The sequence below is a fragment of the Schistosoma haematobium genome, chromosome 1 (assembly GCF_000699445.3).
Source record: "Schistosoma haematobium chromosome 1, whole genome shotgun sequence".
Lineage (NCBI taxonomy): Eukaryota > Metazoa > Platyhelminthes > Trematoda > Strigeidida > Schistosomatidae > Schistosoma > Schistosoma haematobium.
Genome location: NC_067196.1, coordinates 3205724 through 3231256, shown reverse-complemented (window position 1 = coordinate 3231256; position 25533 = coordinate 3205724). Strand labels below are relative to the sequence as shown.

Below are 25533 nucleotides of genomic sequence, written 5' to 3'. Positions count from 1 at the left end.
GAAGGCTTTTCAGACAACCAGCATGACAGCGATGCTGCCTTCCCACAAGGAGGGGTGGGGTTAGAAATGCACACCTCGCCTTATCCTACGGATATCCGTCTCCGGCGGTAAGGTCTCAACAAGTACGGAGCTAACACAAAAATAACCCATGAAAAGGTCGTGTGTGACCGACCTCAAGCAGTTGTCCCCTGGGCACTGCGGTCACGCTCTCAGGTCACTAAGACCACCCCTAATCCAATTTCCTTTCCAGGTACCTCCAGAAGAACCCTTCCACGGTGTGCGCAACCGGGGAGTGATAACCGTCCTCATACCTCTGACAACACTCAAGACCACTGTATTCATAATCAACCTCCTTCTTCAATTCCTATCATTGCTCCTACATCGACTTTCAACACTAAACTTCCTCTTTCGTCTTCCCCCTCAAGTGTCACCATAGCCAACGGTCCTACCGCGCAAAACACTGCCGCAGGTCAACTAAAACCTCACTCCAAACCACACATTGGAGCCTTCAACGTACACACCTTATGTCAAACTGGTCAGCAAGCTTCCTTGGCTAAAACCCTAGATTCTCTTACCGTTGATGTATGCCATGTCTTCGAAACACGCATACAGAATCATAGTGTCGTCATTCAGTTGACCTCACCTCGGCAAAACGGAGAGCCAACGAGACACACCCTCCGTGTATCTGGTGACCCGATGGCCAGTTCTCGTGCACTGACCGGTGTAGGCATAGCACTAAGAATGAGGGCGGAACAAGCACTGTTAGATTGGATCCCTGTTAACAGCCGTTCATGTGCTGTTCGGCTAAACGGCTCCGTAAGAACTCGGAAGGATAGGGACACACGTCGTTACCCTTTTGTCCTTTATGCCTACGCTCCCACCGACTGCAGCTCGGAAGGATTGGAAGATGAATTTTACAGAAAGCTATCTGAAATTCTTCAGAAAGCTAATCGTTCAGACATAGTACCCACAGGAGGTGACTTTAATGCCCAGATAGGTAGTTTAAACCGAAAAGAAAGGCATTTAGGTGGATATTTTAGTATTCTGGTTCAGCGAACAGATAATGGTGATCGTCTGCTGCAACTATGCTCAGACAATCGTTTATTTTTAGCAAACACAAATTTTAAGCATAAGGAGAGACATTGTTTAACATGGCAACCCCTACACCAAAACAACGATGGACTCAAATAGACCATACTGCCATCAGTCATCGTTGGAGAGGGTCGGTAGAAGATTGTCGCTCATTCTGGAGTACCTGGTTGGACTCCGACCATGCCCTGTTACGCGCACGCATCTGCTTGCGCCTCACTGGACGCAGAAAAGCCACAGTAAAAAGACCCATTAGAACTGAATTGAGTAGCGAGAAAACCAAAAGTAGGTTCCAGGAACAACTGAGGTCACACTTAGGTAGTTCTGAAAACGAGGCTGACCCAGATGTTGCTTGGAAAGATATACAAACAGCTGTGGAAACAGCAATGAAATCTATTAGTGACTTAAACCACAGAGTTACAAAGAACCAGTGGATTTCTTCAAAGTCTATCACACTGATGGGTTCTCGCAAACTCATCCCATCAGGTTCTGAACATGATGAAGAGCGTAAACAAATCAGATCTGAGTTAAGCAAAAGTCTAAGGAACGACCGTGAGCAGTGGTGAGCAACGAAAGCAAAAGAGATGGAAAGGGCAGTGGCTATAGGGAACAAAAGACAGCTCTACAGACTAATAAAAGAAGGTGGAATTACTAAGTCAAGTGTAAGTCAGACTATTTGGGAAAAAGATGATACTCTCACCTGCTCCCAGTCCAGACGTTTAGAACGATGGGCGGAACATTTTAGAGAACAGTTCAGCTGGCCTTTAGCTATTCTACAACTACCCTTTATTCCCAGACAATGTGAATGGAACATTGAAGTAGGTCCCCCAACCCTAGCTGAAGTCCAAAAGGCTATAGTTAATCTGAAACGAGGAAGCGCAGCTGGTCCAGATGGATTGGCTCCAGATAATTTTAAGGATGGTGGTCCAATTTTAGCGATTAGGTTGACTAATATTTTAGCTAAAATCTGAAAGTTAGACGTCATCCCATCTAACTGGTCGCAATCACTTATCGTCCCAGTATATAAAAGAGGGTCAAAATCATCCTGTGACAACCGCAGAGTGATTAGTTTAACTAATATAGTATCTAAAATACTAGGCTCGATAATTATCAGGCGCCTAACTAAGACTCGTGGACTGCAAACACGAGAGAACCAAGCTGGCTTTAGACCTGGTCGTGGCTGCATCGACCACATATTCACCATTCTTCAGGTTCTGGAACAAAGGCATACTTATCGACGTCCGATGATGGTGGTCTTTCTTTACTTAGATGGAGCATTTGATTCGGTGGACCGCGAGATCCTGAGACAGTGTTTGTCATTGAAATGCGTACCCCAGAGGTACATTAGCCTTGTAAAGGCTCTTTACTCGAACACTACTAGTGAAGTCAGCGCTTATGGCGAACTGTCATCTACTTTGCAGCCTCAAGTAGTGTCCGTCAAGGCTGTCCACTTTCTTCATTTCTGTTTAACTTCATCATAGACCTACTGATGGAAATAACATTGTCGTCGACTGAATGCTCAGGTGTTGATCTCCTACCAGGAGGTCCACTTATCGACTTAGAATAAGCAGATGATATAGTCCTGTTTGGTGAAGACGCTGACAAAATGCAGATTCATTTTGTAGCACCAAGCAACATTGCCAGAATGTTTGGAATGCGCTTCTCTCCCTCTAAGTGCAAACTGCTGCTTCAGGACTGGTCTGCGTCAACACCTGAACTAAGGATAGGGAGTGAAGTAGTCGAACGCGTTGACAACTTCACTTATCTTGGAAGTCTGATCAGCCCTAATGGGCTGGTATCGGACGAAATCTCAGCACGGATTCGAAAAGCTCGCTTGGCTTTTGCCAACTTACGTCATCTTTGGCGAATGCGAGATATCTGTCTATCAATAAAAGGACGAGTATACTGCGCGGCAGTCCGTTCTGTTTTACTTTACGGCAGCGAAACATGGCCTTTAAGAGTAGAAGACGCCCGTAAGCTACTAATATTTGACCACAGATGCCTTAGAAATATTGTTGGCGTTTGTTGGGATCACCGGGTAAGTAATAGTGAGGTTAGACGCAGGGTATTAGGTAATGATGGTAAATCAGTTGATGAGGTTGTTAATCTTCATCGACTGAGATGGTTGGGCCACGTGTTACGTATGCCTGAGCACCGATTACCACGTCGTGCAATGCTAGCGGGTGTTAGAGATGATTGGAAGAGAATTAGGGGCGGCCAAACCAAAACGTGGTGTCAGTGCTTGAAGACAATAACTTCTAGTCTGAGCCATGTTGGTAGATGCAGAGTACTTGGTTCGGGTCCGCGTGACTATCGTAACCAAGGGTTGGAGACTCCTGGTGACATGGCTCAAAATCGATCACACCGTCGTAGGTTTATACACTCCCTGTCTTCCCTTGAACTAAGAGATTAAAATCACTTCATATCTTTCTTTCTACGAACTGATTCTTTCTTCCTGTAATACACTTTTATATGCAATCTTTCTTCTATATATTACCCACATTGAAGTAAACACGTCTATGAATCCAGTGTTCATCTTGCTGTGATAATGCGGTATGGCAACTTGGACCGATGCATATATGTGCCTGCTCCTACGTTGTAGCTGACTGACTGATTGAAGGCTTTTCATCGTAACACGCGACAATAGTTACTAAGTAATATAAACTATTTACACAGCACTCTTTTGAAAGAAAATTAATCAATCAATTTTGATGTTTTCTAGAATTGTGATGTACGTGGAAAAGAGAGAAAATATCAGTTATTGGACGTTTTATTCCATTATAAACATCGTAGTACTAGTATATAATTTTATTTTGAGATAATCTTGGTCACATAAAGGTGTTTCCTAAAAACAATATTAGAACTTAACACGTTGATGATGGATAAGATACTACTGTTTACCGTAAACAAGTAAGAATTCAGAAATGAGCAAGTTTACGGTTGCATATTCGTATGCTTATCTAACTTTTAAATGCCCCTAAGTGACCTGGTACGGCCGAGAGTAGAGAGAATCAGCTCTTCTTCTCGAAATGCTCTCAAGTGGCCACGTGCATACAACCACTATCGGAGGAGTCTTACACACTGCCTTCTCGTGTTAGGGATATTGTTTTCGAAATTTAGAAGAGATAAAGCGAATGTCTGTCGCTTTAATTAATTTGGTGAATACTTCGATTCCATTTAGGAGGGTTGAAAAACCCTGATTCCAAACCAATGGTGCACATGGGCTGATTCCAGGATCCTGAAGGAACCAAAAGCGCGTGAACCAGTCGTTGGTCACTAGTTACTGTAGAACTACATCTTCCAATGTTGCTCCACTTGTGGATTAAACATTAATGTCGATGACTCCGGGTGTGGCCCTCTAAGAAAACCACGTGCTTCGGTCAGGGCACTCGGGCAGTATCACACCGGCATATGCATTTCGTGCCTCCTTTTACCAATATGTATGTGTTTAAATAATAATAATGAATAATATTAGCTGCTTACCACTACTCATAGGCCTACAGTATAATGTTGAGGTATGATATGATGTGAAATAATTGACGCCGATGACGGGAAAAAATTACGATAACTTAGATTATCGATAATAACTATATAGATTTATCTATGCAAAAACAATTATGAGGTCATTAGAAGGTGGAATTAAAAACAGGCGTGTGTGTAAGGCGGTGTTTGGAAATATATAAGATGAATAATGTGATAATTAAAGAAGTCGTAAAGAGTTTACGTAAGATTCAAACCATCTGATGAGATATTTATGAGTTTGTAATTGTTTAGCAGTAGAAATTATTCAGATGGGTTGCGTATTAACTAGACAGGATTTGAAGGGTTTACTTAAGTTCTGTGAATTGAGTGACTGGAAAAGGTCGGTGATGAGGAGATTGTTTTGAAGTACACAAAGTAAGAATTGGTTTGGATAAGATCTCATAACAGAACACACTGGTAGAATAATAATAACAATATAGAAACCTAACATCCTGGCCGAGTCATTATTATCTATGACTAGATCAGTTTTACACAAAATCATCTGCTGGTGCTCAGGACCAGTCTGCAAGAAGTTAGCTACCTACAGTCTGAAGGCTAGTTTCGAATTTTTACAGAGGCTTGACAACTTAAGTTTTCCCGATATATTCATGGTATCTTTTGACGTCACTACTCTGTTTATAATGATCTTTATGGAATAAACAGCCGGAATCGTATGTCAATATCCTGTACTCTTCATTTTCCAATTAATAAGTCTGAGCAGCTCCCATTCTTGGGTACCAAAAGTAATGTTAAGACGATGGAAGAAAAGAGAACGAGATTAGAGAATGATTGGTGGGAATCGAAGGAACAATGAAGTTTGAGACAATTGGATTGACATTTTGCAAATGAACTATTTACTGTATGGTTCTCAGATTTTACTATGTGATTCTGTGATTTTGTATTCAATTACATTCAGTTGTCCCCATTAATGTTATCGTTCAGTACAGTTGTACTTTTATTTACACAATTTCTCAAGATTTCATCATTACTAATCTTATGCTACTTACAAGTCTAAATTAATGTATGGGGAATTTCCGTAGATGGAAATGATTAATATCCATTTAACCTAATGAGAACACGTACCACTTTACAGGTTGAAAATAGATTCGATACCTGAAGTTGGTGTTTTCTAAATTTGATGAAAACTTGTGACATTAAATGTATGAGTTGAATTCAATAAACATGTAAGTGGAATGAACAAGGACTCGTTCAATGAATGCACATAGACAACGGTTTAGTAGTTCGTCTAAAATAATTCAGCTTTTAGTCGCTTTGCTAATCTGGATAAACGTCTTGTAACGAGAATCCGCCTAGCGAAGACATTTATTTAGTGAAGAGTTTAGTGAGAGTTCGCAACCGTTTATTTATAATATAAAATGAATGAAAAGATAATATGAATGTGGAACGTTTCTCAGAAGCATTCAGTACACATTTGTGATGACTTAATCAACTCTAAGTAACATATTATGATAATGTTTAAAGATTGTGTTACTAGTTAATCCGACCAGCTGTTACCTCGGATTCGATGCCACATTCATCATGACCACGTAGTATTCTGAAATATCCATTTTCACCCCAATCTTCATTCCACGAATTCGCTATCAACCAATAAGGAGTGTTTTTTTCCACACCCCATCCAATTATACGTATGGCATGTCCACCAACTGGTTCCCCAGTAATATGTTCATAGATCCCAGATTTGTAATTTAGAAAATCTTCGTAAACTGTGAAGGCTGCTTCTACTGGTCCATACTTCATGATTTCCTTTTGAATAGACAATTCATTATCAGCAACATTATAGGATAATTTACCTAAGAGATGAATAAATTGATAATGAAAATGAAGCTGTTATCACTCAATAGAGAGCTTCCAAAAGTAATCTCAAAAAGGTTAATTTCGCATGTAGAAGCATCATTTCTAAGCAACTCTGACAATATATTGTGATCAATCTATGTGAGTGACAAGTCAACGATTTCATGATAAATTGTTATCATTGTCTAAAATATTACCTACCTCGATGCTTGTCTTGGGCGTATGGGATCTTGTAACTTTTCTGACATGTCTGTTTACAACGAGGAGTCTTGTAGATTTTTTTGCCACATGCAGGATATTTCCCTTTGGCATGATGCTCACATTTCGGGAATGGATATGGTTGACAACCTGTGTGATTCTCTTTCGAACTTCCAGTAACAATACCTTCCTTCACCCAATAATCCCAAGCAGGACCAAGGAATCCACCATCACAACCAAATCCACAACCTTCGCAACAGCTCACTAGATCCACAGCACTTAGTTCCACAGATTGTCTGCCACGTGACTGTATGCAGGTTCGATCACTCATGGCTTCGACAGCACCGAAAGCCTGAAAAAAAGCAATGACAACATCAAAACGTTTTGATTTTCCTAGTGTATTTACGTGGAATGAGTGGTCAATATTTGAAAGCCTCTTCAGTTCAACATGACCTGTTTCGTTAATTATTTTAGTCACCGGACATATGTTCACAGATGTGATACTCAACATTGACGTATGTGCTGTCATACAGTATTCAAAAAAACAATTGCTCTAGATAATCTGACTGATACTGTGTGACGTTCGGTGAGATCTCCTACAAACTCACTGATGTGTAGAAATATTCATAGTCATACTAACATTGTATACATTTTTCAAATAGTGCGATCATTATAACTCACCCAACATGATCCACATCGTGATTGATCACGAATGGTCGCTATACTTTTACAACGAGGCCATTTCTTCCTTGAATCAAAACTTGATGGAATTTCTACATTCCAATCATTATGGTCAACTGTGGGACGTCTCTTCTTCCTTAATTCTGGTTCCTCTCTTCTTGCACCCATCAGAATGCGTGCGTCATCCAGTGAGTGGAAACGATTGCTTTTCTCAGCTTTCCATTCAGCATTTGGCTGAAGGATGAAAAAGTTGAAATCATAATTGAATGAGAAACAATTCTGACAATGTTGAACTAAAAATGGAATTCAAATGTGAAGATTTAGATTTGTTCCTTTTTCAACTGTCAGTTGTTGTATTGAACTTAGATATATGAAATGAAATCAGTTTTAGGCCGATGGCGTACGAAACAATGTAACCTGTCATTTTAAATAACTTATAGATGAATTCTAGTTGTAAAGAGGAGGAATCATCTGATTGATTGCACATTCTCCTCAATCAAACCTCGTTTCGTACACAAGCTACTTACAACATAAAGTAGTGGATCTATTCTAATCCAACCGATCATACACGGTTAGAACGTAAATCATTTTACAATGTTCGCGATTTACAACATTACTACAAAAAAGGACCTACATGTTGATTAATATACGAGATGATGTCATCTGACAATGGTTCAAATCTTTCTTTCTTTATTGAAATATGAGCATCGAGAAGGGTTATCAATGAAGCGATACACAACACAGACGTAAGCATAACTAAAGAACTCTTGTGAATGTATTTCTTCGAACACAGCAATCATCATATAATCATTGTTTTATATATACTAAACTGAAATAGTGGACTTTGGGTTACAATGGTATGATAATATCACATTTATTATTTCACCCACTTCAGTTTTTTCGTTTACAATCAAATGTAACACTTCAATAGAGTTATGATTCAACATACAAATCATCACAGATCACTTCAGAATGTTGATCAAAGTTCTTATACACAATAAGATTACAAATGAAATAGTAATGGAAATGGAAATCTTGATTTCAAAGGTTAATTTGTCATACATTGCCATTACAGGTACTTGAAAAATAAGATAATCACAAATGTGTTTACTTATAATTCGTGCTTAGTGATAAGTTTTTTTATGATAAAACTGTCCATTTTGAATAAAAACGTTTCAGGTCGATTTAATTAAGCTTCATTTGTATAACCATTACATAGTCTTTAATTATAAGTTTTTGTTCTGTTGAGTTCAAAGTATAATGTGATAGGTTCGAGTTCCGGTTTTTCAATCAAGACAGTTCTGTATGTAGGTTCATCTAGGAAATTCAAAATAGGATGAAACAACCATTCTAAATCTCACAATTGGTTACAATGTGTTTGTTATGAATAAAATCAGTTTATTATACTTCTCTAATGTAATTGTGGTGTAAGCTGATGTAAGTAGTATGTATTATCAATCGAAAGTGAAATGCTTGAAGGCAGAACGTTGTGGAGATCAAAGAAAAGGGAAGGAGAACAGAGAAATATTGGTCTGGAAACGAAAGAACAGTGATGTTTGCGACAATTGATTGATATTTTGCAAATGAAATATTTACTGTATAGTTCTTAGATTTCATCAACTTACGCCTACCAGCACTCTTCATTCACCGGCAGTTACTCTGGAAGAGCTACAGTTGGAGTTAGATTTCATCAAGAGACCTATAATTTTATATTGAAGTACAGTCAGTTGTCCTCACTTGTTTATTCTCGTTCACTACACAATACTTGCCTGTCCTTTATCGGGACACACAAGTAGTCACAGTTCTGTAAATGCTATGCAGATAATTGAATGGACGATCGGCTTCGTATTTTGATGATGATTTTGTTTTGATATGTTGTATGAAGTCGGTTCGACGTAGTGAAAATAGCTATCGATTTCGAATCATCATCAATTGTGATTGTAGTTGCAAACCATCACAGCAAAATACTTTTTTCTGAAAACAATGTTGACGCAATCAGCTTCTACACATATGATGTAACTATATTATTGTGGAACGAGACTACCAATCACTGAATGCTTATTCATATCTGGCTTTCTATGGGTCCCTTATATGATGTTATTTGAACATGGAGTTCTAGCCAGGTTGCAACATAATCTTAAGTCCGAAAGAACAAAAGATAATACTACTTCACGTTGTGAGTTGGTGCTTAGCTACTAATTCGTCCCCAAATGCCCTGGTTTGGCCGAGAGTGGGGAGAGTCGGCTCTCCCTCTCTAAATGCTCTCACATGGCCACGTGCATACAACCACTACCAGAGAATTCCTACTCGCTGCCTTCTCGCGGCGTAACTGTTGTTTACGTAATTAACAGAACGAAAAGTGGATATCCGGCGCTTTAACAGGGTTCGTGGACACGGAGAGTCCACGTAAGGAAGTTGGAAAACACTGATTCCAAGCCAATGGTGCATATGAGATTCAGTATCAGTCAATCATTGGTAACTGGCTACCATGGGACTGTATCTCTTGACGTTGCTCCACTGCGACGTAGATCAGAAATTTGGGTCGACGGCTCCTTTTGTGGTCCTGTAAGGAAATCACCTGCCTTGGTTTAAGCATCCGGATGATATATCTTTCTGGTACCTCCTTCTACTAATGTTTATGTGTTTAAATAAATAAATCAATAGCTTCAATTCAAGGCATAATTTCAATCACAAATATCACACATTTCATTGAAATCAATCGAAGTTGAATTTTCCGAAAATGTAGATGGTTCCTTCTCGCTAGTGCTTAAATCTTATCTTTCACAAATGAACGAACAAACAGTGCAGATGTAATGTTATATCCATTCATTCAATCATAACTTTACACCAGAAGAAACAATTGAATGTAGAATGTAATGACTTCATAAACACTAAGTAATTGGGACTTAATCATTATTTGTAAGATTATTCGTATGAATAATGACGAACAATAAAATAGTATTCTCAACAATAAACCACAGCATACTGGTGATTAGCTGTACTTCAAACTGAACAACGGTTATACACATCACTTTGTACTAGTTTTGTAGATGTTCATCAACACACAAAACAACACAACTACAAGGAAATATTTACTTTCAGACTGAAATCAAGTAAACCAGCTCACTAATTGATTAGTTATCACGTTTTTCTAACAGACAATTTAACTAAGAGGCAACAGGTTTCGACACTATTTTTCGACGCCTTTATTTATATATGCTGATTGAATGTTTCTCGATTATTTTGGTTTTATTGTTTTCGTATTACCCTGATTCGAAGCTTTTATTTGAATCATAAATTGTTTCTATGGCGTTTTTCAATTATAAACTAGCATCGATTGCTTATATTCACACCACTTCATTGTTTCCATGATCAAGCTTGTTGTTTTTATTGCTTCGTAATACTGATACTTAATAGGTCTACTGAATGGTCAGGTCATGTATGTAGATAAATAAATGTTTGAGATGGGATAACGATTCTGTACCGGTGATCATTGGGCTTGTATTCTTCCTCTTCGTTTAGGGACAGTTAGAGTGGAGCTAATTTTCAAGCATAGATTGTCATTCTCGATAGTTGTGGTCGCATGTTATTCGTCTAATGTCATCTACTTGTGTTGTTTGGCTGTAAGACACAACGCAAATATCTTTTTATACTATTTAACTATTAGAAATCGTTCACTGTAGTTCAGTTAAAACGTGAATATTCTAAGTTATCATATATTTATACAGTAGTTTTAAAGTGCACTGAGGTAAAACACTGTTCAATGAGTTCAGTTAAAAGTTACATGAATTAATATAGTTTAACAGTTAACGGATATTGTAATTGGAAAGATAAGAGCTAGTGACAGTTGACACAAGCCATTATCTTGTAGTGTGGAGTCGAGTCGCGGTTGACTATGATCACCAGTACGAGAAGGTTGCGTATCAGATATCAGAAGGCGATTGGAGGTTGTAGCGAGATATATTTGTTGGCGACCTGGTGGTATCGACAGAATACCGAGATCGTGTCAAAGGAGTGCAAGCGGAATCACTGAGCAAACTTAAATGCGTGAAAGGTCACAATCAACGCAAAGACATATGTGTTTTGGTACAGTTGAACAAGCAAGTACGGTAGAACTATCCGTGGTACAATCGTTCATATTATTAATTGTTTTCATTGCACCAACCGCGTTCTCTTGATAAAAATAGATAACTACAATCTCAAATTACCATAAAAGCATAGAAGTATGGTATTTCGATGACAACATTATATATGGATTAGTAAATGATGATTACTGTTTATCATTCAGCACTAAAAGGGTTGTGAATTCCTATTGATCGATAGTCACGCCGAATAACTCAACCTTCTTTTACCACACACATTTGGATTGAGACAATGGAAATAGTTTCGGTAATGAGCATGATGAAGACGTTCTGTTTTTGACAAAGAAGTGTAACTGCCAGCCTGAAATGGAAATAGTCCATTTGGTTGATTCTATATCGTATCAGGAATGTTGTTGAGTATGATAAGAGTGATTAATTTATTGTTATCAAATTTTTTAAGCAACAGAAATTGTAGTGAATTAGTAATGTTTGGACGTAAGTCGAATTTTCTCGAATAATGTTAATATCCGATTTGATATACAATTGGTCATCTGATGGTATACTCGCTATGAAGACTTGATCACACGACTTATTGAAGAGACATGTGTCTTAACAGTCAGAACATATCTCATTGAATGAACGAAACGATTTACGTTAGACGCCCATTGAAAACTTGCGAGTAATAGATGGCCGCTTCAGCTTAATATGATTTTATTTCATTTAGACACGAATAGGGTAGTGAACAGAACATGGGTGGGGACAGTTGAATGTATTTAGCACGAAAATTACAGACTATTTCAATAAAATCATCAATTTGCAAAATAATAATGCATCATATCAAACTGGACTGTTTCTGTCTCCCATTTCAATGGTCATGCGTTTTCTAACAAATTCCATTGTGTCCTCGCTCTTCTTTTCTTGATCTTCCCCTCATCTTCTGCTGCCAGACATTACGTTTCTGACTCGCATAATATACTACTTACATCAATATAAGTAGCACACTCCACAATAGCATTGTGAACTTGGCATATGGTCTGCAGATTAGGCATTCGTGCACATAGACGAAAGTGTTGGGTTGAATTCTTGGAGGAAGAATAATAAATGAGAATTGTACAATGGTCATAGTTAATTGAGCAATGTTATGGTCTCTAGTTATTGGAAATGAATTAGTTACTAGATACGAATTAGTAGTAATGCGCGATGCGCAAAAATGAGTTGGATTATTATACAACGTCTGTTCGAAAGACAATAACTTCACAGCATTTATCACATGAATTATCTATCAAAGTGTATATGATTTTTAGAAACTCGTGGTCCTTCTTAATGTCCGATTTCACTTAACTTTGTATCAATGGGAGGAACTACGTCTGTGGTCCGTTTTTGTATTTTGGTAGAGCTGTGTTCTCTGAGATTGATGTTTGGTTGTGAGTATTCATGTTCACATAGCATGAGTACTGGGTCTCCAAATACTCTTTTGGAACAAACATTCTTACTTTTAACCTCATTGTCTCATTTGCTTTGAACAACGAGTTATGTAGACAAAGTGAGGGGATTAGAATGTGATCTCTGTTCCACCGCGTGCTACCAGTTTTTTAATTATCAAGCATGAAAACGTTTGAACTATTTCACTCATCAAACTCTGTATTTTCGACTAATATTATTTGAGTATCATATTTATAATTTGTGACGTGAAGTTCGACCTGATTGACATTCTTTATCTATTCAGTGCACACCATCCGGCCTAAGACTTCATGAGACAGGCGTAAGTAGATCACCCATATCCTCCCTCAATGATTTTCTGAACAAGGAATAATATTGATCATGCAAGGTAGTTTATGTATAGACGAAAGAGATGGGACGGTCAGCTGAGCAAAGTCGTTGAACCATTCAATATAAGAAAACATTTCGTTCACTTATATTATTGAACAGATGACAATAATGATCATAACAGTATTAATATGTGTAGTGGCAAAAACATAAATGAAATATTTTATTTGCCTTTGAAAACATCCAAGGTATAGCAACTATCCCACAATCAATTTTGATCATAGTTAATTTTGGTTAATTTCTTTTATTAACTTACTTAACAGACATTGTTATTTGAATAGTAGCAATTCACATATTTCTTTGTACTATGATGATCACTAGATCACATGACATACTCTAGCTAAAATGTTGATCACTTAAATTTCACTCAGTTGTTCATTCTCTTCCCCATGTATATATGAGGTCAAATAATATTATCAGACTTTGCTTTGCCTTGCCGTGCTCTTATGTGATTTTACTATAAATTTGCCTCTGCATTTGCTCGCGCACACACATTCGCCTGTCTGCCTCAAATTCGCTAGGTGTGCTTATAGCTTTGTGATCTGCTCTATCCCCTAATAAACTGTAGATGTCGCTTCTCATTACCTTCTGATTTCAAACACCGTTGAGATTTATATGAGAACGGTTATCGAGATGATTGATTAAGGAACATAATACACTAAAATGGAATAGGCTTTCTAAGTGACTTCGTATGATAGGCTACGTGAATCACAACGAATAAGAATTCCAGACTTACTGTTCCTTACAAACATATTAACATGGATCTTTAACATTTGGGCTGAAAGAAAGCATGTTGTAGTTGGGCCTCCATTTACCTGTGACGACTAAATGAACATTTTATGCACGGAAACTGATATCAGATTCGACAAATTTAAAACCCCTTAAAATCTCTATAAAGAAAAGGCTTTTAAGTTTATTCTTTTCCATGTGCATCGACTAGTTCACTTCTTCCTGTGGAAAAAGCCTCCAACATCGTAGGTGCCGTCAACTTCAACGACAAACAGAAATCTCAGTACACAAATGTTTTCACATGAAATCGGAAAATAACTACGCATTATTTACGTGAATGTTTAACTTCATTTGATCACTGGAATAAGCCACATGTTTATTTCAAAGACGTTTGTAGAATTCTCTTCTCAAACTCCTAGAAATATCAGCACACGTAGACATTCAGGATATGAATGATAAATGATATGTATAGAGAAATATGTCTTTTCTTTGCGTTCAACATTGAGTTAGCTTGTAGTGAATAAGCCCGAAGTACTTCGTTTCGGAAATTCTGTGTTTAACAAGGATCTTTAATCGAAATTGATTCTCATATTAGCTTGATCAGGATAATATAACTACCTTGCATGATTAGTTCCCTGCCTTGTTCAGAAAATCATTGAGCGCATATATAGGCGATCAACATATGCTTGTCACATTAGGTCTTAGGCTGGATGGTGTGTACTGAATAGATACAGAACGTCAACTATGTTCAAATTCACGTCAAAAATTATATATGTGTCACCCAGAAAAATTTCAGTAGAAAGCGTAGAATCTGAATATTGAAATAGTTCAAACAAATTGATAGGACACAGTAAACACAGATCATGTTCCAGTGACTTCACCTTGTCTATTTAACTCACTGTTGGCAGCGATACGGACACTGAATTTGAAAGTTAAAATGTCTATTTGCAACTAGTATTTGGAAAGCCAGTATTCATGGTGTATGAAATAAAACAGCAAAATAAAACATAGTCTGATAACAACCTTTCAAAAGAACGGCCACACATGTAGCTTCGTTCAAAATATCAACACAAGTGACCAGTATAAGCAAAGTCAACTAGAAAAACCAGTGAACCGATCAACCTACCATATAGAGAAGATATATCATAAATTATAATAAGATTTTAAAGAGAGCAAGAACAAAGGTTGGTGCGGAATAATATGAATTCATTTTATTTCGTTAGGTTCTCATCAGCTGCTTACAACCTAAATTATTTGAAATTCAACATTATTACAGATATTGACATACTTATACAACAGAGGGCGATGAAGGATGAATATATGTAACATAGTGTAGCAAAGATTTCGTTAGAGTTAATGAGGTCATAAAATGTTGTTTCGAATATAAAGAGTTTGGGAGGGAAGGTTCAAGAAAATTGAAATAGTGATTAGAAATCATGGAATTAAAACACATTAGACGATTATGTAATGAAATAACTGAAAATAGATTAATGTTAATAAAGAGAGATATGAATTGAAACAGGTCAGTTATGAGTGATGTAATTATAAAATTCAGAAAGGGTTGGAATGATGTAATAAATAGAAATAAAAAAGGGGGGTAAATGTTACCAGGGCAAAGAAAGATTTATTACTGTTTCTCTCTGTATACAAAGATCTGGTTGTAAACGTTTGATTGCTATTGCTTCGACGAATTTCAAAATGTTTGAATTTGATTGCTTATTGATCACCTTGAAGGACTTCAGTATATCGACTTCGTGTCCTGTGTGAAGGAGATGTCTTGCGATAGTGCTACTAAATGCTTTTACTCCGTTTGATCTCAAACTCTTCGGAATATGTTCTTTGAATCGGACGTAGGCTCTACTTCCTGTTCTGCCAATGTAACTGCTTTGGCAGATACATGTAAATTTGTATACACAGTTGGTGGTAACATGAAAGGGATACCTGTCGACCTTTGATTGTGTCAAAGAACATGTCGTTTTGGACAGGACAATCAGTTTAGCTGCAGGATATGTTTTTGTCAATGCAGTTTTTAGTCTCATGTTGATTGACCCTGTGACATTATCGCCTTTGAATTTGAGTTGAATAAGAACAGGTTTTTTATTTACTGTAGTTTCTTTGGGTATTTCATCTTCATGTTTTCCATATTTCTCAATAAATTTCAATGGGTATCCGTTAATTCTTAAACACTTTTAACATTCAATAGAAGAGGAAATTATGAATGTTAAAAAGTGGGCCAGCTTACGTCTGCACACCACCTTTGACATAACATTCGTAAGTAACTATGATATTAAAAATTATTTGAATTGTAGTATGAACTAAGAATCTCGGAAATAACGCTATTGAATAAAGAAGTACAGGACAAGCTTCAACGAATGTGTTGTATTTAGAATTCAAAACTAAGTATGCAGTAAGTACATAGGAATCATTAATTAATCCAAACGCCACATCCGTCACAGCTTATGTTGGAGTCTAGGTGTCTGTTATCAATTGTACATTATCTCAAGTTCATCTTGTACCTATCGGACAGTGTATTGGATAAGCACTCTGTGTTATCTAGGATGTAATCACTAGCATCAGAATGAACGACCGAAATTGGAACTGACTCACCTGGTTTCTGAAATTACATTTGACCAACATATCGATTGTGTGTACTTAAGTCGCCGACATCTAGAATCCGCACCATCGAATTCCCGACATTGTTCAGCACAATCCCGTGGATGGTCGAAGATCATTTCCACGATAATATGTAGCTTCTGCAGACTTCAAACATTTCATATTTGACAGAAGAATTCTTCCTTTCAATAGCTCTTTCGTCACCGAATGTCTGGCATTTCTATATTGCATTAGGAAGGTATCTACTCCCCTCTCCACCTCGTTAAATAATGAGGCGGCAATAGACTAATTAGCAGTATTTAATGTCCTGACGAAATTTTCTGCCTGACCATTAAAACAAGGATGTCTGGGAGCAGTAAACAGATGTTTGCACCCCATACCATTCGATTAGGTAGTGACTGCATCTGCAGCAGAATGAGAGCCAATATCGGTCACTAACACCATTTGAACCCCTTCTCGACTAAACACTTTTCTTAGTGCTCGGATTGTGAAATCACAATTGGTGAAGTTGCGAAAAAATCTTCAGGCCACTTTGAATAAAAATCAATTACTACTAATGAGTAGTATTTGCCAAGAAACGGACCACAATAGTCAGCATGAATTCTCTGTCAGGCCTCAGACGATACTGGCCATGGCGTCCACTTCGAAGGCTGATTTTTAAACTGATGACATATATCTGCATTTTCTCTGGCCACCAACATGTGAGCCTTGCCAAGGACTTCATTTTCTCAACACCCAAATAACCACCATGAAGATATTCAAGAACAGATTTACGCAATGAAGGAACGATGACAACACGATTATTTAAACACGAAATGCCATCGGGAGTAGTAGACAGCTCATCCTGCTCTGAAAAATAAGCGGGAAATCTACGTTTCAAATTAGCATTCCAGCCTTTCCGTATAGCACTGAGTATACATCCAACGTATATACGAGTTTCTCTTATGAGATCTGAATGTCTCACTGGTAAAGGTTGCACTAACAAACAGTCTGAAGTATTAACAGGTCTATCTTGTAATGACTGTCTCAAAATGTAGTCAACATGCTGAATTTGTTTGGCACTTATATGCTGAACCGTATAGTCATATGCACTCAAAGCAATACTCCATCGTTGAACCATAGCAGCTGAGGAACGTGTCAAGGATTTTTCAGGATGATAAATAAACTTCAAAGCTTCATGATCGGTAACATTGGTGAACTTCCTTCCGAATAAATATTTATGAAGTCCTTTGACAGACCAAAATACAGCTGATGCTTCCCGCTGAGTCTGTGAATAACCTTGTTCAGTAACAGTAAGTTTGCGTGAAACAAAAATAACTGCTCTACCTCCTTGTTCCAAAACTGCACCAATCACCACTGGTGATGCACCAGTAATAAGCACAGAATGTACACTAAAGGAGTAAGTTCGAAGAACAGCATCACTTTGAAGAAACTGTGGCAGACCTCGTAAGCATGACTCCTGTTCCTCACCCCATTTGAATGAATTGGATGTCAAAATATTAAATAAACAATTTGCACGACAAGAAAAATTAGGAACAAAAAACGGGAATAGTATTAAAGAGCACCCACTAGTGAACGTAATTCCGTAAGATTTTTTGGAGACGGTGCCTTTGTCAGTGGAGCCAGTCGTTTCATATCTGGTCAAAAACCATTACCATCAACTAAGTATCCAAGACATTCAGAACTAGATACACAAAATGAACACTTATTCGGATTCACTTTAATATTCTTCCTAATTAAACAACGCAATAAAGCAATAAGTCTGTGGTCATGAACTACCTTATTAGAACCATGAACAATGAGATCATCTTGATAAACTTCAACACCTTCAAGACCACTAACTACTTTATTCATAACTTCCTGAAATATGGCTGGAGAACAACTTAGACCAAATGGAAGGAAATTGTATTTGAACAGACCAAAAGGAGTGTTAGTTGTCGTCAAAGTAGATGAACATTGATCTAAAAGAATTTGAAGATAGGCATCTTTTAGGTCAACTTTCTTGAACACTTTAGAACCATGAAGTCGATTTAGAATATCTTCAGCCTCTACCGTAGCGCACGTTCGCTTCAACAAACGGGAATTCAATGTTAATCTATAATCAACACATATTCTAGGGGTCTTGCTATCCGACCTCATTGGCGTAACAAAAGGAGTACCCCATGCTGAAGACTGAATCGGTTCAATTATGCCTTTCGCACACAAATCGTTTAATGTCTTCTGTATTGCTTCTCGAAGACCATAAGGAATTATTCGTCCTTTAGGAAAGACTGTATCACCCTGTACTTGAAGTTTTATAGGCTGACTTTTCATACCTCCACTCCATGGAGCACACGTAGTTATCAGATCTTTAAGTAAGGTATCAGAATTTTCTTTAGAAACTAGGAAAGACAACTCCACTTTAGGCCTTTACAAATTCTTTAAACCCGGTATTGACAGTCCTGTTTCGCTAACTAATAATTCACAAGGTATGTATGAAGAATAATCATCTACTATTAGCAATTCACAGCACCCTCGAACGGGCAGTCTCTGTCCAGTAATCCCTATTATTAAGACATCAGTCTGTCGTATATATATATATAAAGATTTGAAGTTCTCGAATGAACTAATGGACTCCATACTGCCTGTGTCCAAAATGAAGTCATGACATGGAGTAAGCGATGTATAATAAAGCTTTTGCATATGAGCATTAGCTTTCGAAATGATAGAGAAAGATGAGTAATCACTAGGGACATCCGAATTATTGAGATCTAGATCACGATTCATTCTGTTTCAAATGGTTTGATTGGCTTTATGAAAACTGTGTTTGTCACGCACTGTATTTGATAACGATTTGCTAGACGGCGTCAGACAGGCTAGCGAAGAGAATGAGTTGATTTAATTATCATTTGATGTACATTATGGTGAGAAGGAGTAGTGATCATGTTGTTTGACTCTATATTGCTCAAATAATAAGTTAGTTGATGAAATTATCGTTGACGTGATGCAGAATTGAAAATGAGAAAAATTTTGTGGACGCACAGTGTATAGGTTCCTGAATATTGAATATTTAATGACGATCATATGCCTACACTACTTGAAGCGAATAATGAAGCTGCATTTCAAGACACGCACTGACTGTGTGAATACATGAGATAGAGTGTTTTGTGATCGCCTGCGAGAAAATGCACTGAATGTTTGTTCATGTGGTAGATGTTGATCGGTTGAAATGTATTATTGAGTATTTAAATGGTGAAGATAATAAACAATTTTGTATTGTTGTTTGAATCATCTCATTGGTTTATTGGACCACGATTGATCAGCCTTATTATTGATAAATGTTCATCCTCAGATTGATGTAAACCATGAATATTGATATCGGAATTTCAACAATTTATTCCCGAGTAGAAATCTTTCAAATTGCTACTTAGGTCACAATTCGAATATTGTAGTTTTTGATCATTTTACCACACAAGTTAAGATAGAACATCAAATGCTGGTTCCTGGAAGAGGGATTAACACTGGCACGTTAGTGAAGAATGAAGCCATCGAGGGTAGGTTCAACCTTATTTATTCAACCTTGACTATTTTCACACTTGAAAACAGCACCTTTGTTTTATCAAATCGGAAAATCCACGTATAACTGTGGTCAGTTAATAAATGATATTTAAAAATATGTCCCAAATGATATTTCACCGACTATTATTAATAACATATCGGTTCATTGTTGAATGATAGAATAGATTGAGGACCTTATTTGAAATTAATATTAAAGTCTTCTCATTGATCGGATCTACCTAAGCATATAGATACAAAAACGACTGATGAGATGATATTAGTCTAGGAAAAGACTGAAAGTCAGTTAGTTGACAGTGCATTGACTGTGAAACGTCCGCTTTTTCTTTTGATTCATGAGATATTGAATTATCCAGAAGCATTGTATTTGCGAAAACACTCCATGTAATTGCGATCACCTTGAAAATGATTGCCTTACTTTCGAAATCTCAGCTTTGTCGCACATTTCCGTTAAACTTATGGTGCTAACAAGTGAATTACAATTTCTCATAGCGAATTTTAGAATAAACCGTACAATGCAGAGATGTGTTCCATCTCGTGACTATGTTTTTTTAGCAAATAAAAACAATTTTCAGTTCGCCATGTGTTAGACTATTGAAATAATATTTCGATTACAAGAGAATCATTCAACCATCTAATGATCAAATTGCCTTCAATATTCGTCGAATAAGATTTTACTTTGATCACCGATGAATTTTCAATCTGATGCATTAACTAACAACACACAGACCAGAATCACCCACATTATTTGATGACTGCAATCATAGCAGATGGAGAGGAATGTTTTCAAGAAATTGTCGTTGCTGTTTGGAAAAACAATGACACTATTCCTTTCATGGAAGGAATCTCTACAAACATCAAACATTCAATGCATGCCCTATGCTGAACTGAGTGATAGCATCGTTCGCACATGTCGCAATAAAGATACTTATTGAAAACCACCAAACTTCCTCGCCACAAGTCATCATTCATACATCACTTTCAAAGCAGTTTCATTCAATTCAAACATGCTGTTGTGAAGTGCAAGTGAAATTGAAAGTGTATTAACCATTATTTTGTGTATCAAGATGACGATTTCAGATCCACAAGACAGTGAGGTAACGCCCATGTGCACCATTAGACGCCCGACCTGAGCATTAACGTCTCCGGCTAGTACTGCAATATCTGTCGAACGCACTTTCTGGAGAAAAACAGGTAACTGGTAGTAAAACTCATCCTTGCTTGCATCCGGGCTGCAATCTGTTGGAGCATAGGTGAAGACGAAGAAAAGACGTCGTTTCTCACGCTGATTTCTTCTCACTCTGATGGAACTCTATAATCTAACAGCACATAACCGACTGTTAATGGGCATCCAATCGATTGGTGCTGCCTCAGCTCTAGCGCTTAGTGCGACACCAACGCCAGCAAGACCAGACGAAGATGACACAGGGTCCCCAGATAAGCGCACGTAAAACAAGCTTTTGAAGAGACAGATGGAGATCAAATTTGTAGTACTTCACCAGAGTCTTGAATATGGGTCTCGGATAGACAGCAGACATCGATATTAAGACGTTCCAAAGACATAGCCAGCCCTATATGTTGTTCAACCTGCATAAGTGTGCAAACGTTAAAGGCAGCCAGTTTGAATGGCGCACGTGGTTTCAGAAAAACTGCTTCAGTACTCATATTCAGTGGTAACATACAATTTTCAACCAGAGAGACTCGAGAACGTTTAGACACAGTCGAATTTCCACCATAGACGAGTTGCTGTAAAAGTCGAAAAAATAAGTATAGACAGAGTAGGAATAAAAGAGGGTGAATAATGATGTAGTAAATAATAATAATAATAATAATAGTAATAATAATAACAATAATTGGAATCATTTGATCGTTAGTTGATGCACGAAAAGTAGATACTGCCCGGGTGCCCGAATCGAAGCAGGTGGTTTTCCTAGTGGGCCGAACCCCGAGCCTTTGACCTAACTGTCTAACCCACAAGGCAGTGGAAAAACGTAAGGATATACAGTCCCATGGTAGCCGGTGATCAACGATTGGTTCATACGCCAATTGTTGCCGCAGGATACTGGAGCCCATGTGCACCATTGGTTTTCGATCCGGTTAATGTGCCGGATATTCGCTTTTCATCCTGTCATTTTCGTAAACAACACCCCCGCCAAGGGGTAGTGAGTAGGGATTCCCCGACAGAGGCTGTATACGCGTGGTCGTGTGACAGTATTTCGAGAGGTAGGGCGAACCCACCCCACTCTCGACCATACCAGGGCATTTGGGGGCTATGCCTTACTTCGAATGATATTGTCCTACCATATATATATATATATATATATATATATAACAGTTATATATATGATGGGATCGATTACTGGAGGGTGGTGTATCAGTATCAGACAATGAAGACTCGACGTCAGAGTACGATGTTTTCAAATTAACGAATACTGTGACCATCAAACTATGTTGAATAAAACTGATTATTTTTTTCAATAAGTTTTAAATACATTATATATTGTTCACTGTTTTTTATGTAAAAACACCAATTTCCAGATGTTTCGCGAATAATGTACCACTTTACTGCAACACTAAGATAGACAATTATAAAGGACAGAGTACCTGGGGAACATCATCGCTGAACAAGGAGAATCTGATGCAAACATAAAAGCGAAGGGCCGCATTCGTACAGTCCAAGAATATATGTAACTCAAAGCAACTGCCTTCAAACCAATATCGAAGTCAGGATCCTCAATACAAACATCAAGACAGTCCTACTGTATGGAGTTGAAACTTGAAGAGCTATCATGACCATCATCAACAATGTATGAGTATTTATAAACAATTGTCTACGCAAGATACTGAATGTCCGTAGGTGGGATACCATCAGCGAGAGCTTACGGTTGAAGAGAAAAAACCAATTTTCAGATGACAAGGAAATTAGGGAAAGTCGTTGGTACTGGATAGAACATATATAACAGAAATGGCCAAACTGCATCGCGAGGCAAGCCTTAGCTTGGAATCATGAAGGGAAGCGGAAAAGAGGAAGGCCATAGAACATATTACATCGTGAAATAGAAGCATATATGAAAAGGATGAATAACACCTTGAGAGGACTGCCCATGACAGAGTTGGATGTAGAGTGCTTGTGCTCGCGTCACGCTACTTCCTAAGAGGACAAGCGTAAGTACGTAAGTTTTTATTTATTCAACCATTCCCCATAAGGTCTCTTGGATATAGCTTTATTACAATCCATAAAGTTTAAAACGTCTTGGACAATTACGTTCAATAAATTTCATCTGTACATGATAACGTTCATTGATTAGAACTTTAGTGAATCACAAAAATTGGTCCTGACTTCCTTACTCGTCTCATTCATATTTTCAGGCTCTACTGTCGTCAATCCATCATTATTACGTTGCAAAGACTATAGTAAGGTTGATATAAATAAGTGAATTAGCAATTTCATATTATAATGTGTAGGAATCTAGGGTTGGTAAACGCCGTAGATTCACCTAACTTGTGAACTAACATGTATTCAAAGAACTTGAAGATATGTTCATATTTTAAATCTTGCCACTATAATGGTAATCGAACGAAAAAGATGGTCCCTTTCAACAGGAAATGAGATTTGAATAGATTTGGTGGGTTTAATGACGACTTAATTTAGTTAAACCACTATTGTAATCTAGATATAATGATTGCAGTTTAGTTGATGGTAATAAATGATATTATTCTTATATAGCTAACAAAGATAGCATGCTTTCAAATATTTTACTCGAATAAATTAGTAAAAGATATATGAAGGAATCTGTCGCTACATTAAATCACTTTGATATGTTTAACTGAATTGGCTCGAAATGAATAAATGTTTCATAAGACAACTGTATAAATAAATGGATTAGATAGAAGACATACGCTAAGACCATATGATGATATATATAAGGTGCGATAAAAAGTAGTTCAAAATCGCTAAACGATAAAGTTTTGCGTTAAACACATTAGGTACATATAGCACTTTAGTACGCTTGTAACTGATATGTTGGTAATAAGTTATAAATACTCCATAGCATGTCAATATCACACAAGAATTATGCCGTTCGGAATAAATAGCGAACATTGTATTGAAATTAAAATGTAATCATGTATGACAATCTGACATTTCAATAGCAATCGTAAGATTCTTTGAAATCTTTTGTTGCGAAAAAAAGAGATAATAAAACTGAAATAAAGATTGAGTTATGCCAGTTTAATCAATATACGTATTGATGCCGACAGACGATAAAATGCGCAGCTTAGACAGAAGTTTCTTAGCTTACTTAAATGTTATACTTATTGTAAGTGTTAACGTCATTCAATATAAGTGATGCATAGTTCTATAGGGAAACATCTGACGAAGTAAATGATGAATGTGCACACACGGCCATCTTACAATTCCTCTGCTAGAAACGTGGATTTTCGACTCATGCTAACCATGCTGATGAGAGCTTCACATTGAACTCAACAGGACTCTCAGAAGTGAATCCGGGCGCAGACTTGGTATGTCAGAAACTGCAACACCTGAAAATCAACACTTTTCCGGGCCCGAGTATGGTTCGTTCCTGACGCGATTTAAAATTGGATAGACTACGAAACATCTAACTTTAACACCTCAGAGTGTAAAGTAATCCATGTGGGACGTATTACAGATTACGTATGCAACTTAGGTATCTCCTCTCCATAGGTATCCTAAATTGAAAAGAACTAGGGGTGTTGATACAGCATAACGAGAAATCCTAAGCTAACTGCGAAAAAAATGCCTTTCGAGCAAATCTCGCACTGGTAACGTTGAGGAGCATTTTCGGCCGATTCGATCAAGAAACTTCAAACATATTCTTCAGCAGATTGATTAGTCCATATTGAATGCATGTAAAACATAGTATTTCCTTCCCGAATCTAAAAATTAAGGGCACTTTGAACATATTCAACAGCCAGCTATAAAATCAGTTCGTGGACTCAAATTCAAGTCTTGTGAAGAGCGCCTCCAAGTCCTAAATCTTAACTCGTTGGAGTAGAGGCAACTAAGAGGTGACCTTCTTATTCCTTACAACATCCTTATCACTGCTAGATATTCTCTTAAACACGTACTTAAGTTTAGTCTCCGCACAAGAGCGAACGGTAACACCCAGAAACTGGAGACATAACTCAGCAGTACGGACTATAGACTGTGATAATTAGAAGTGCTTGAATTATAGTACAAACTAAGAATCCCAGAAATAGCGCAATTTATTCAAGAAGTACTAGATAAGCACGAACGAATGTGTTGCATTTGGAATCCGAAATCTAGTAGTCAACAGGTAGAAAGAGATAATTAGTTCACACAAACAGCACAGGACACGCCTACTTCCTAAGATTAGTCAGATGTTGGAAATCGCTGCCCGCGGAGTTAGTCAAAGTATTCTCT

General features: G+C 37.5%; 1 protein-coding gene across 1 annotated transcript; it reads right to left on the bottom strand.

Annotated features, from left to right (window-relative positions):
* Positions 1–6102: 6102 nt before the first annotated feature.
* Positions 6103–8095, bottom strand: MS3_00010011 (uncharacterized protein; the record flags this gene model as incomplete). Its single annotated transcript, XM_051218341.1, has 5 exons — positions 6103–6422; positions 6625–6771; positions 6808–6973; positions 7303–7536; positions 7937–8095. Coding segments are annotated over 5 exons (1026 nt in total), but the record flags the coding sequence as incomplete, so codon positions are not given.
* Between the last annotated feature and the right edge of the window lie 17438 nt (positions 8096–25533).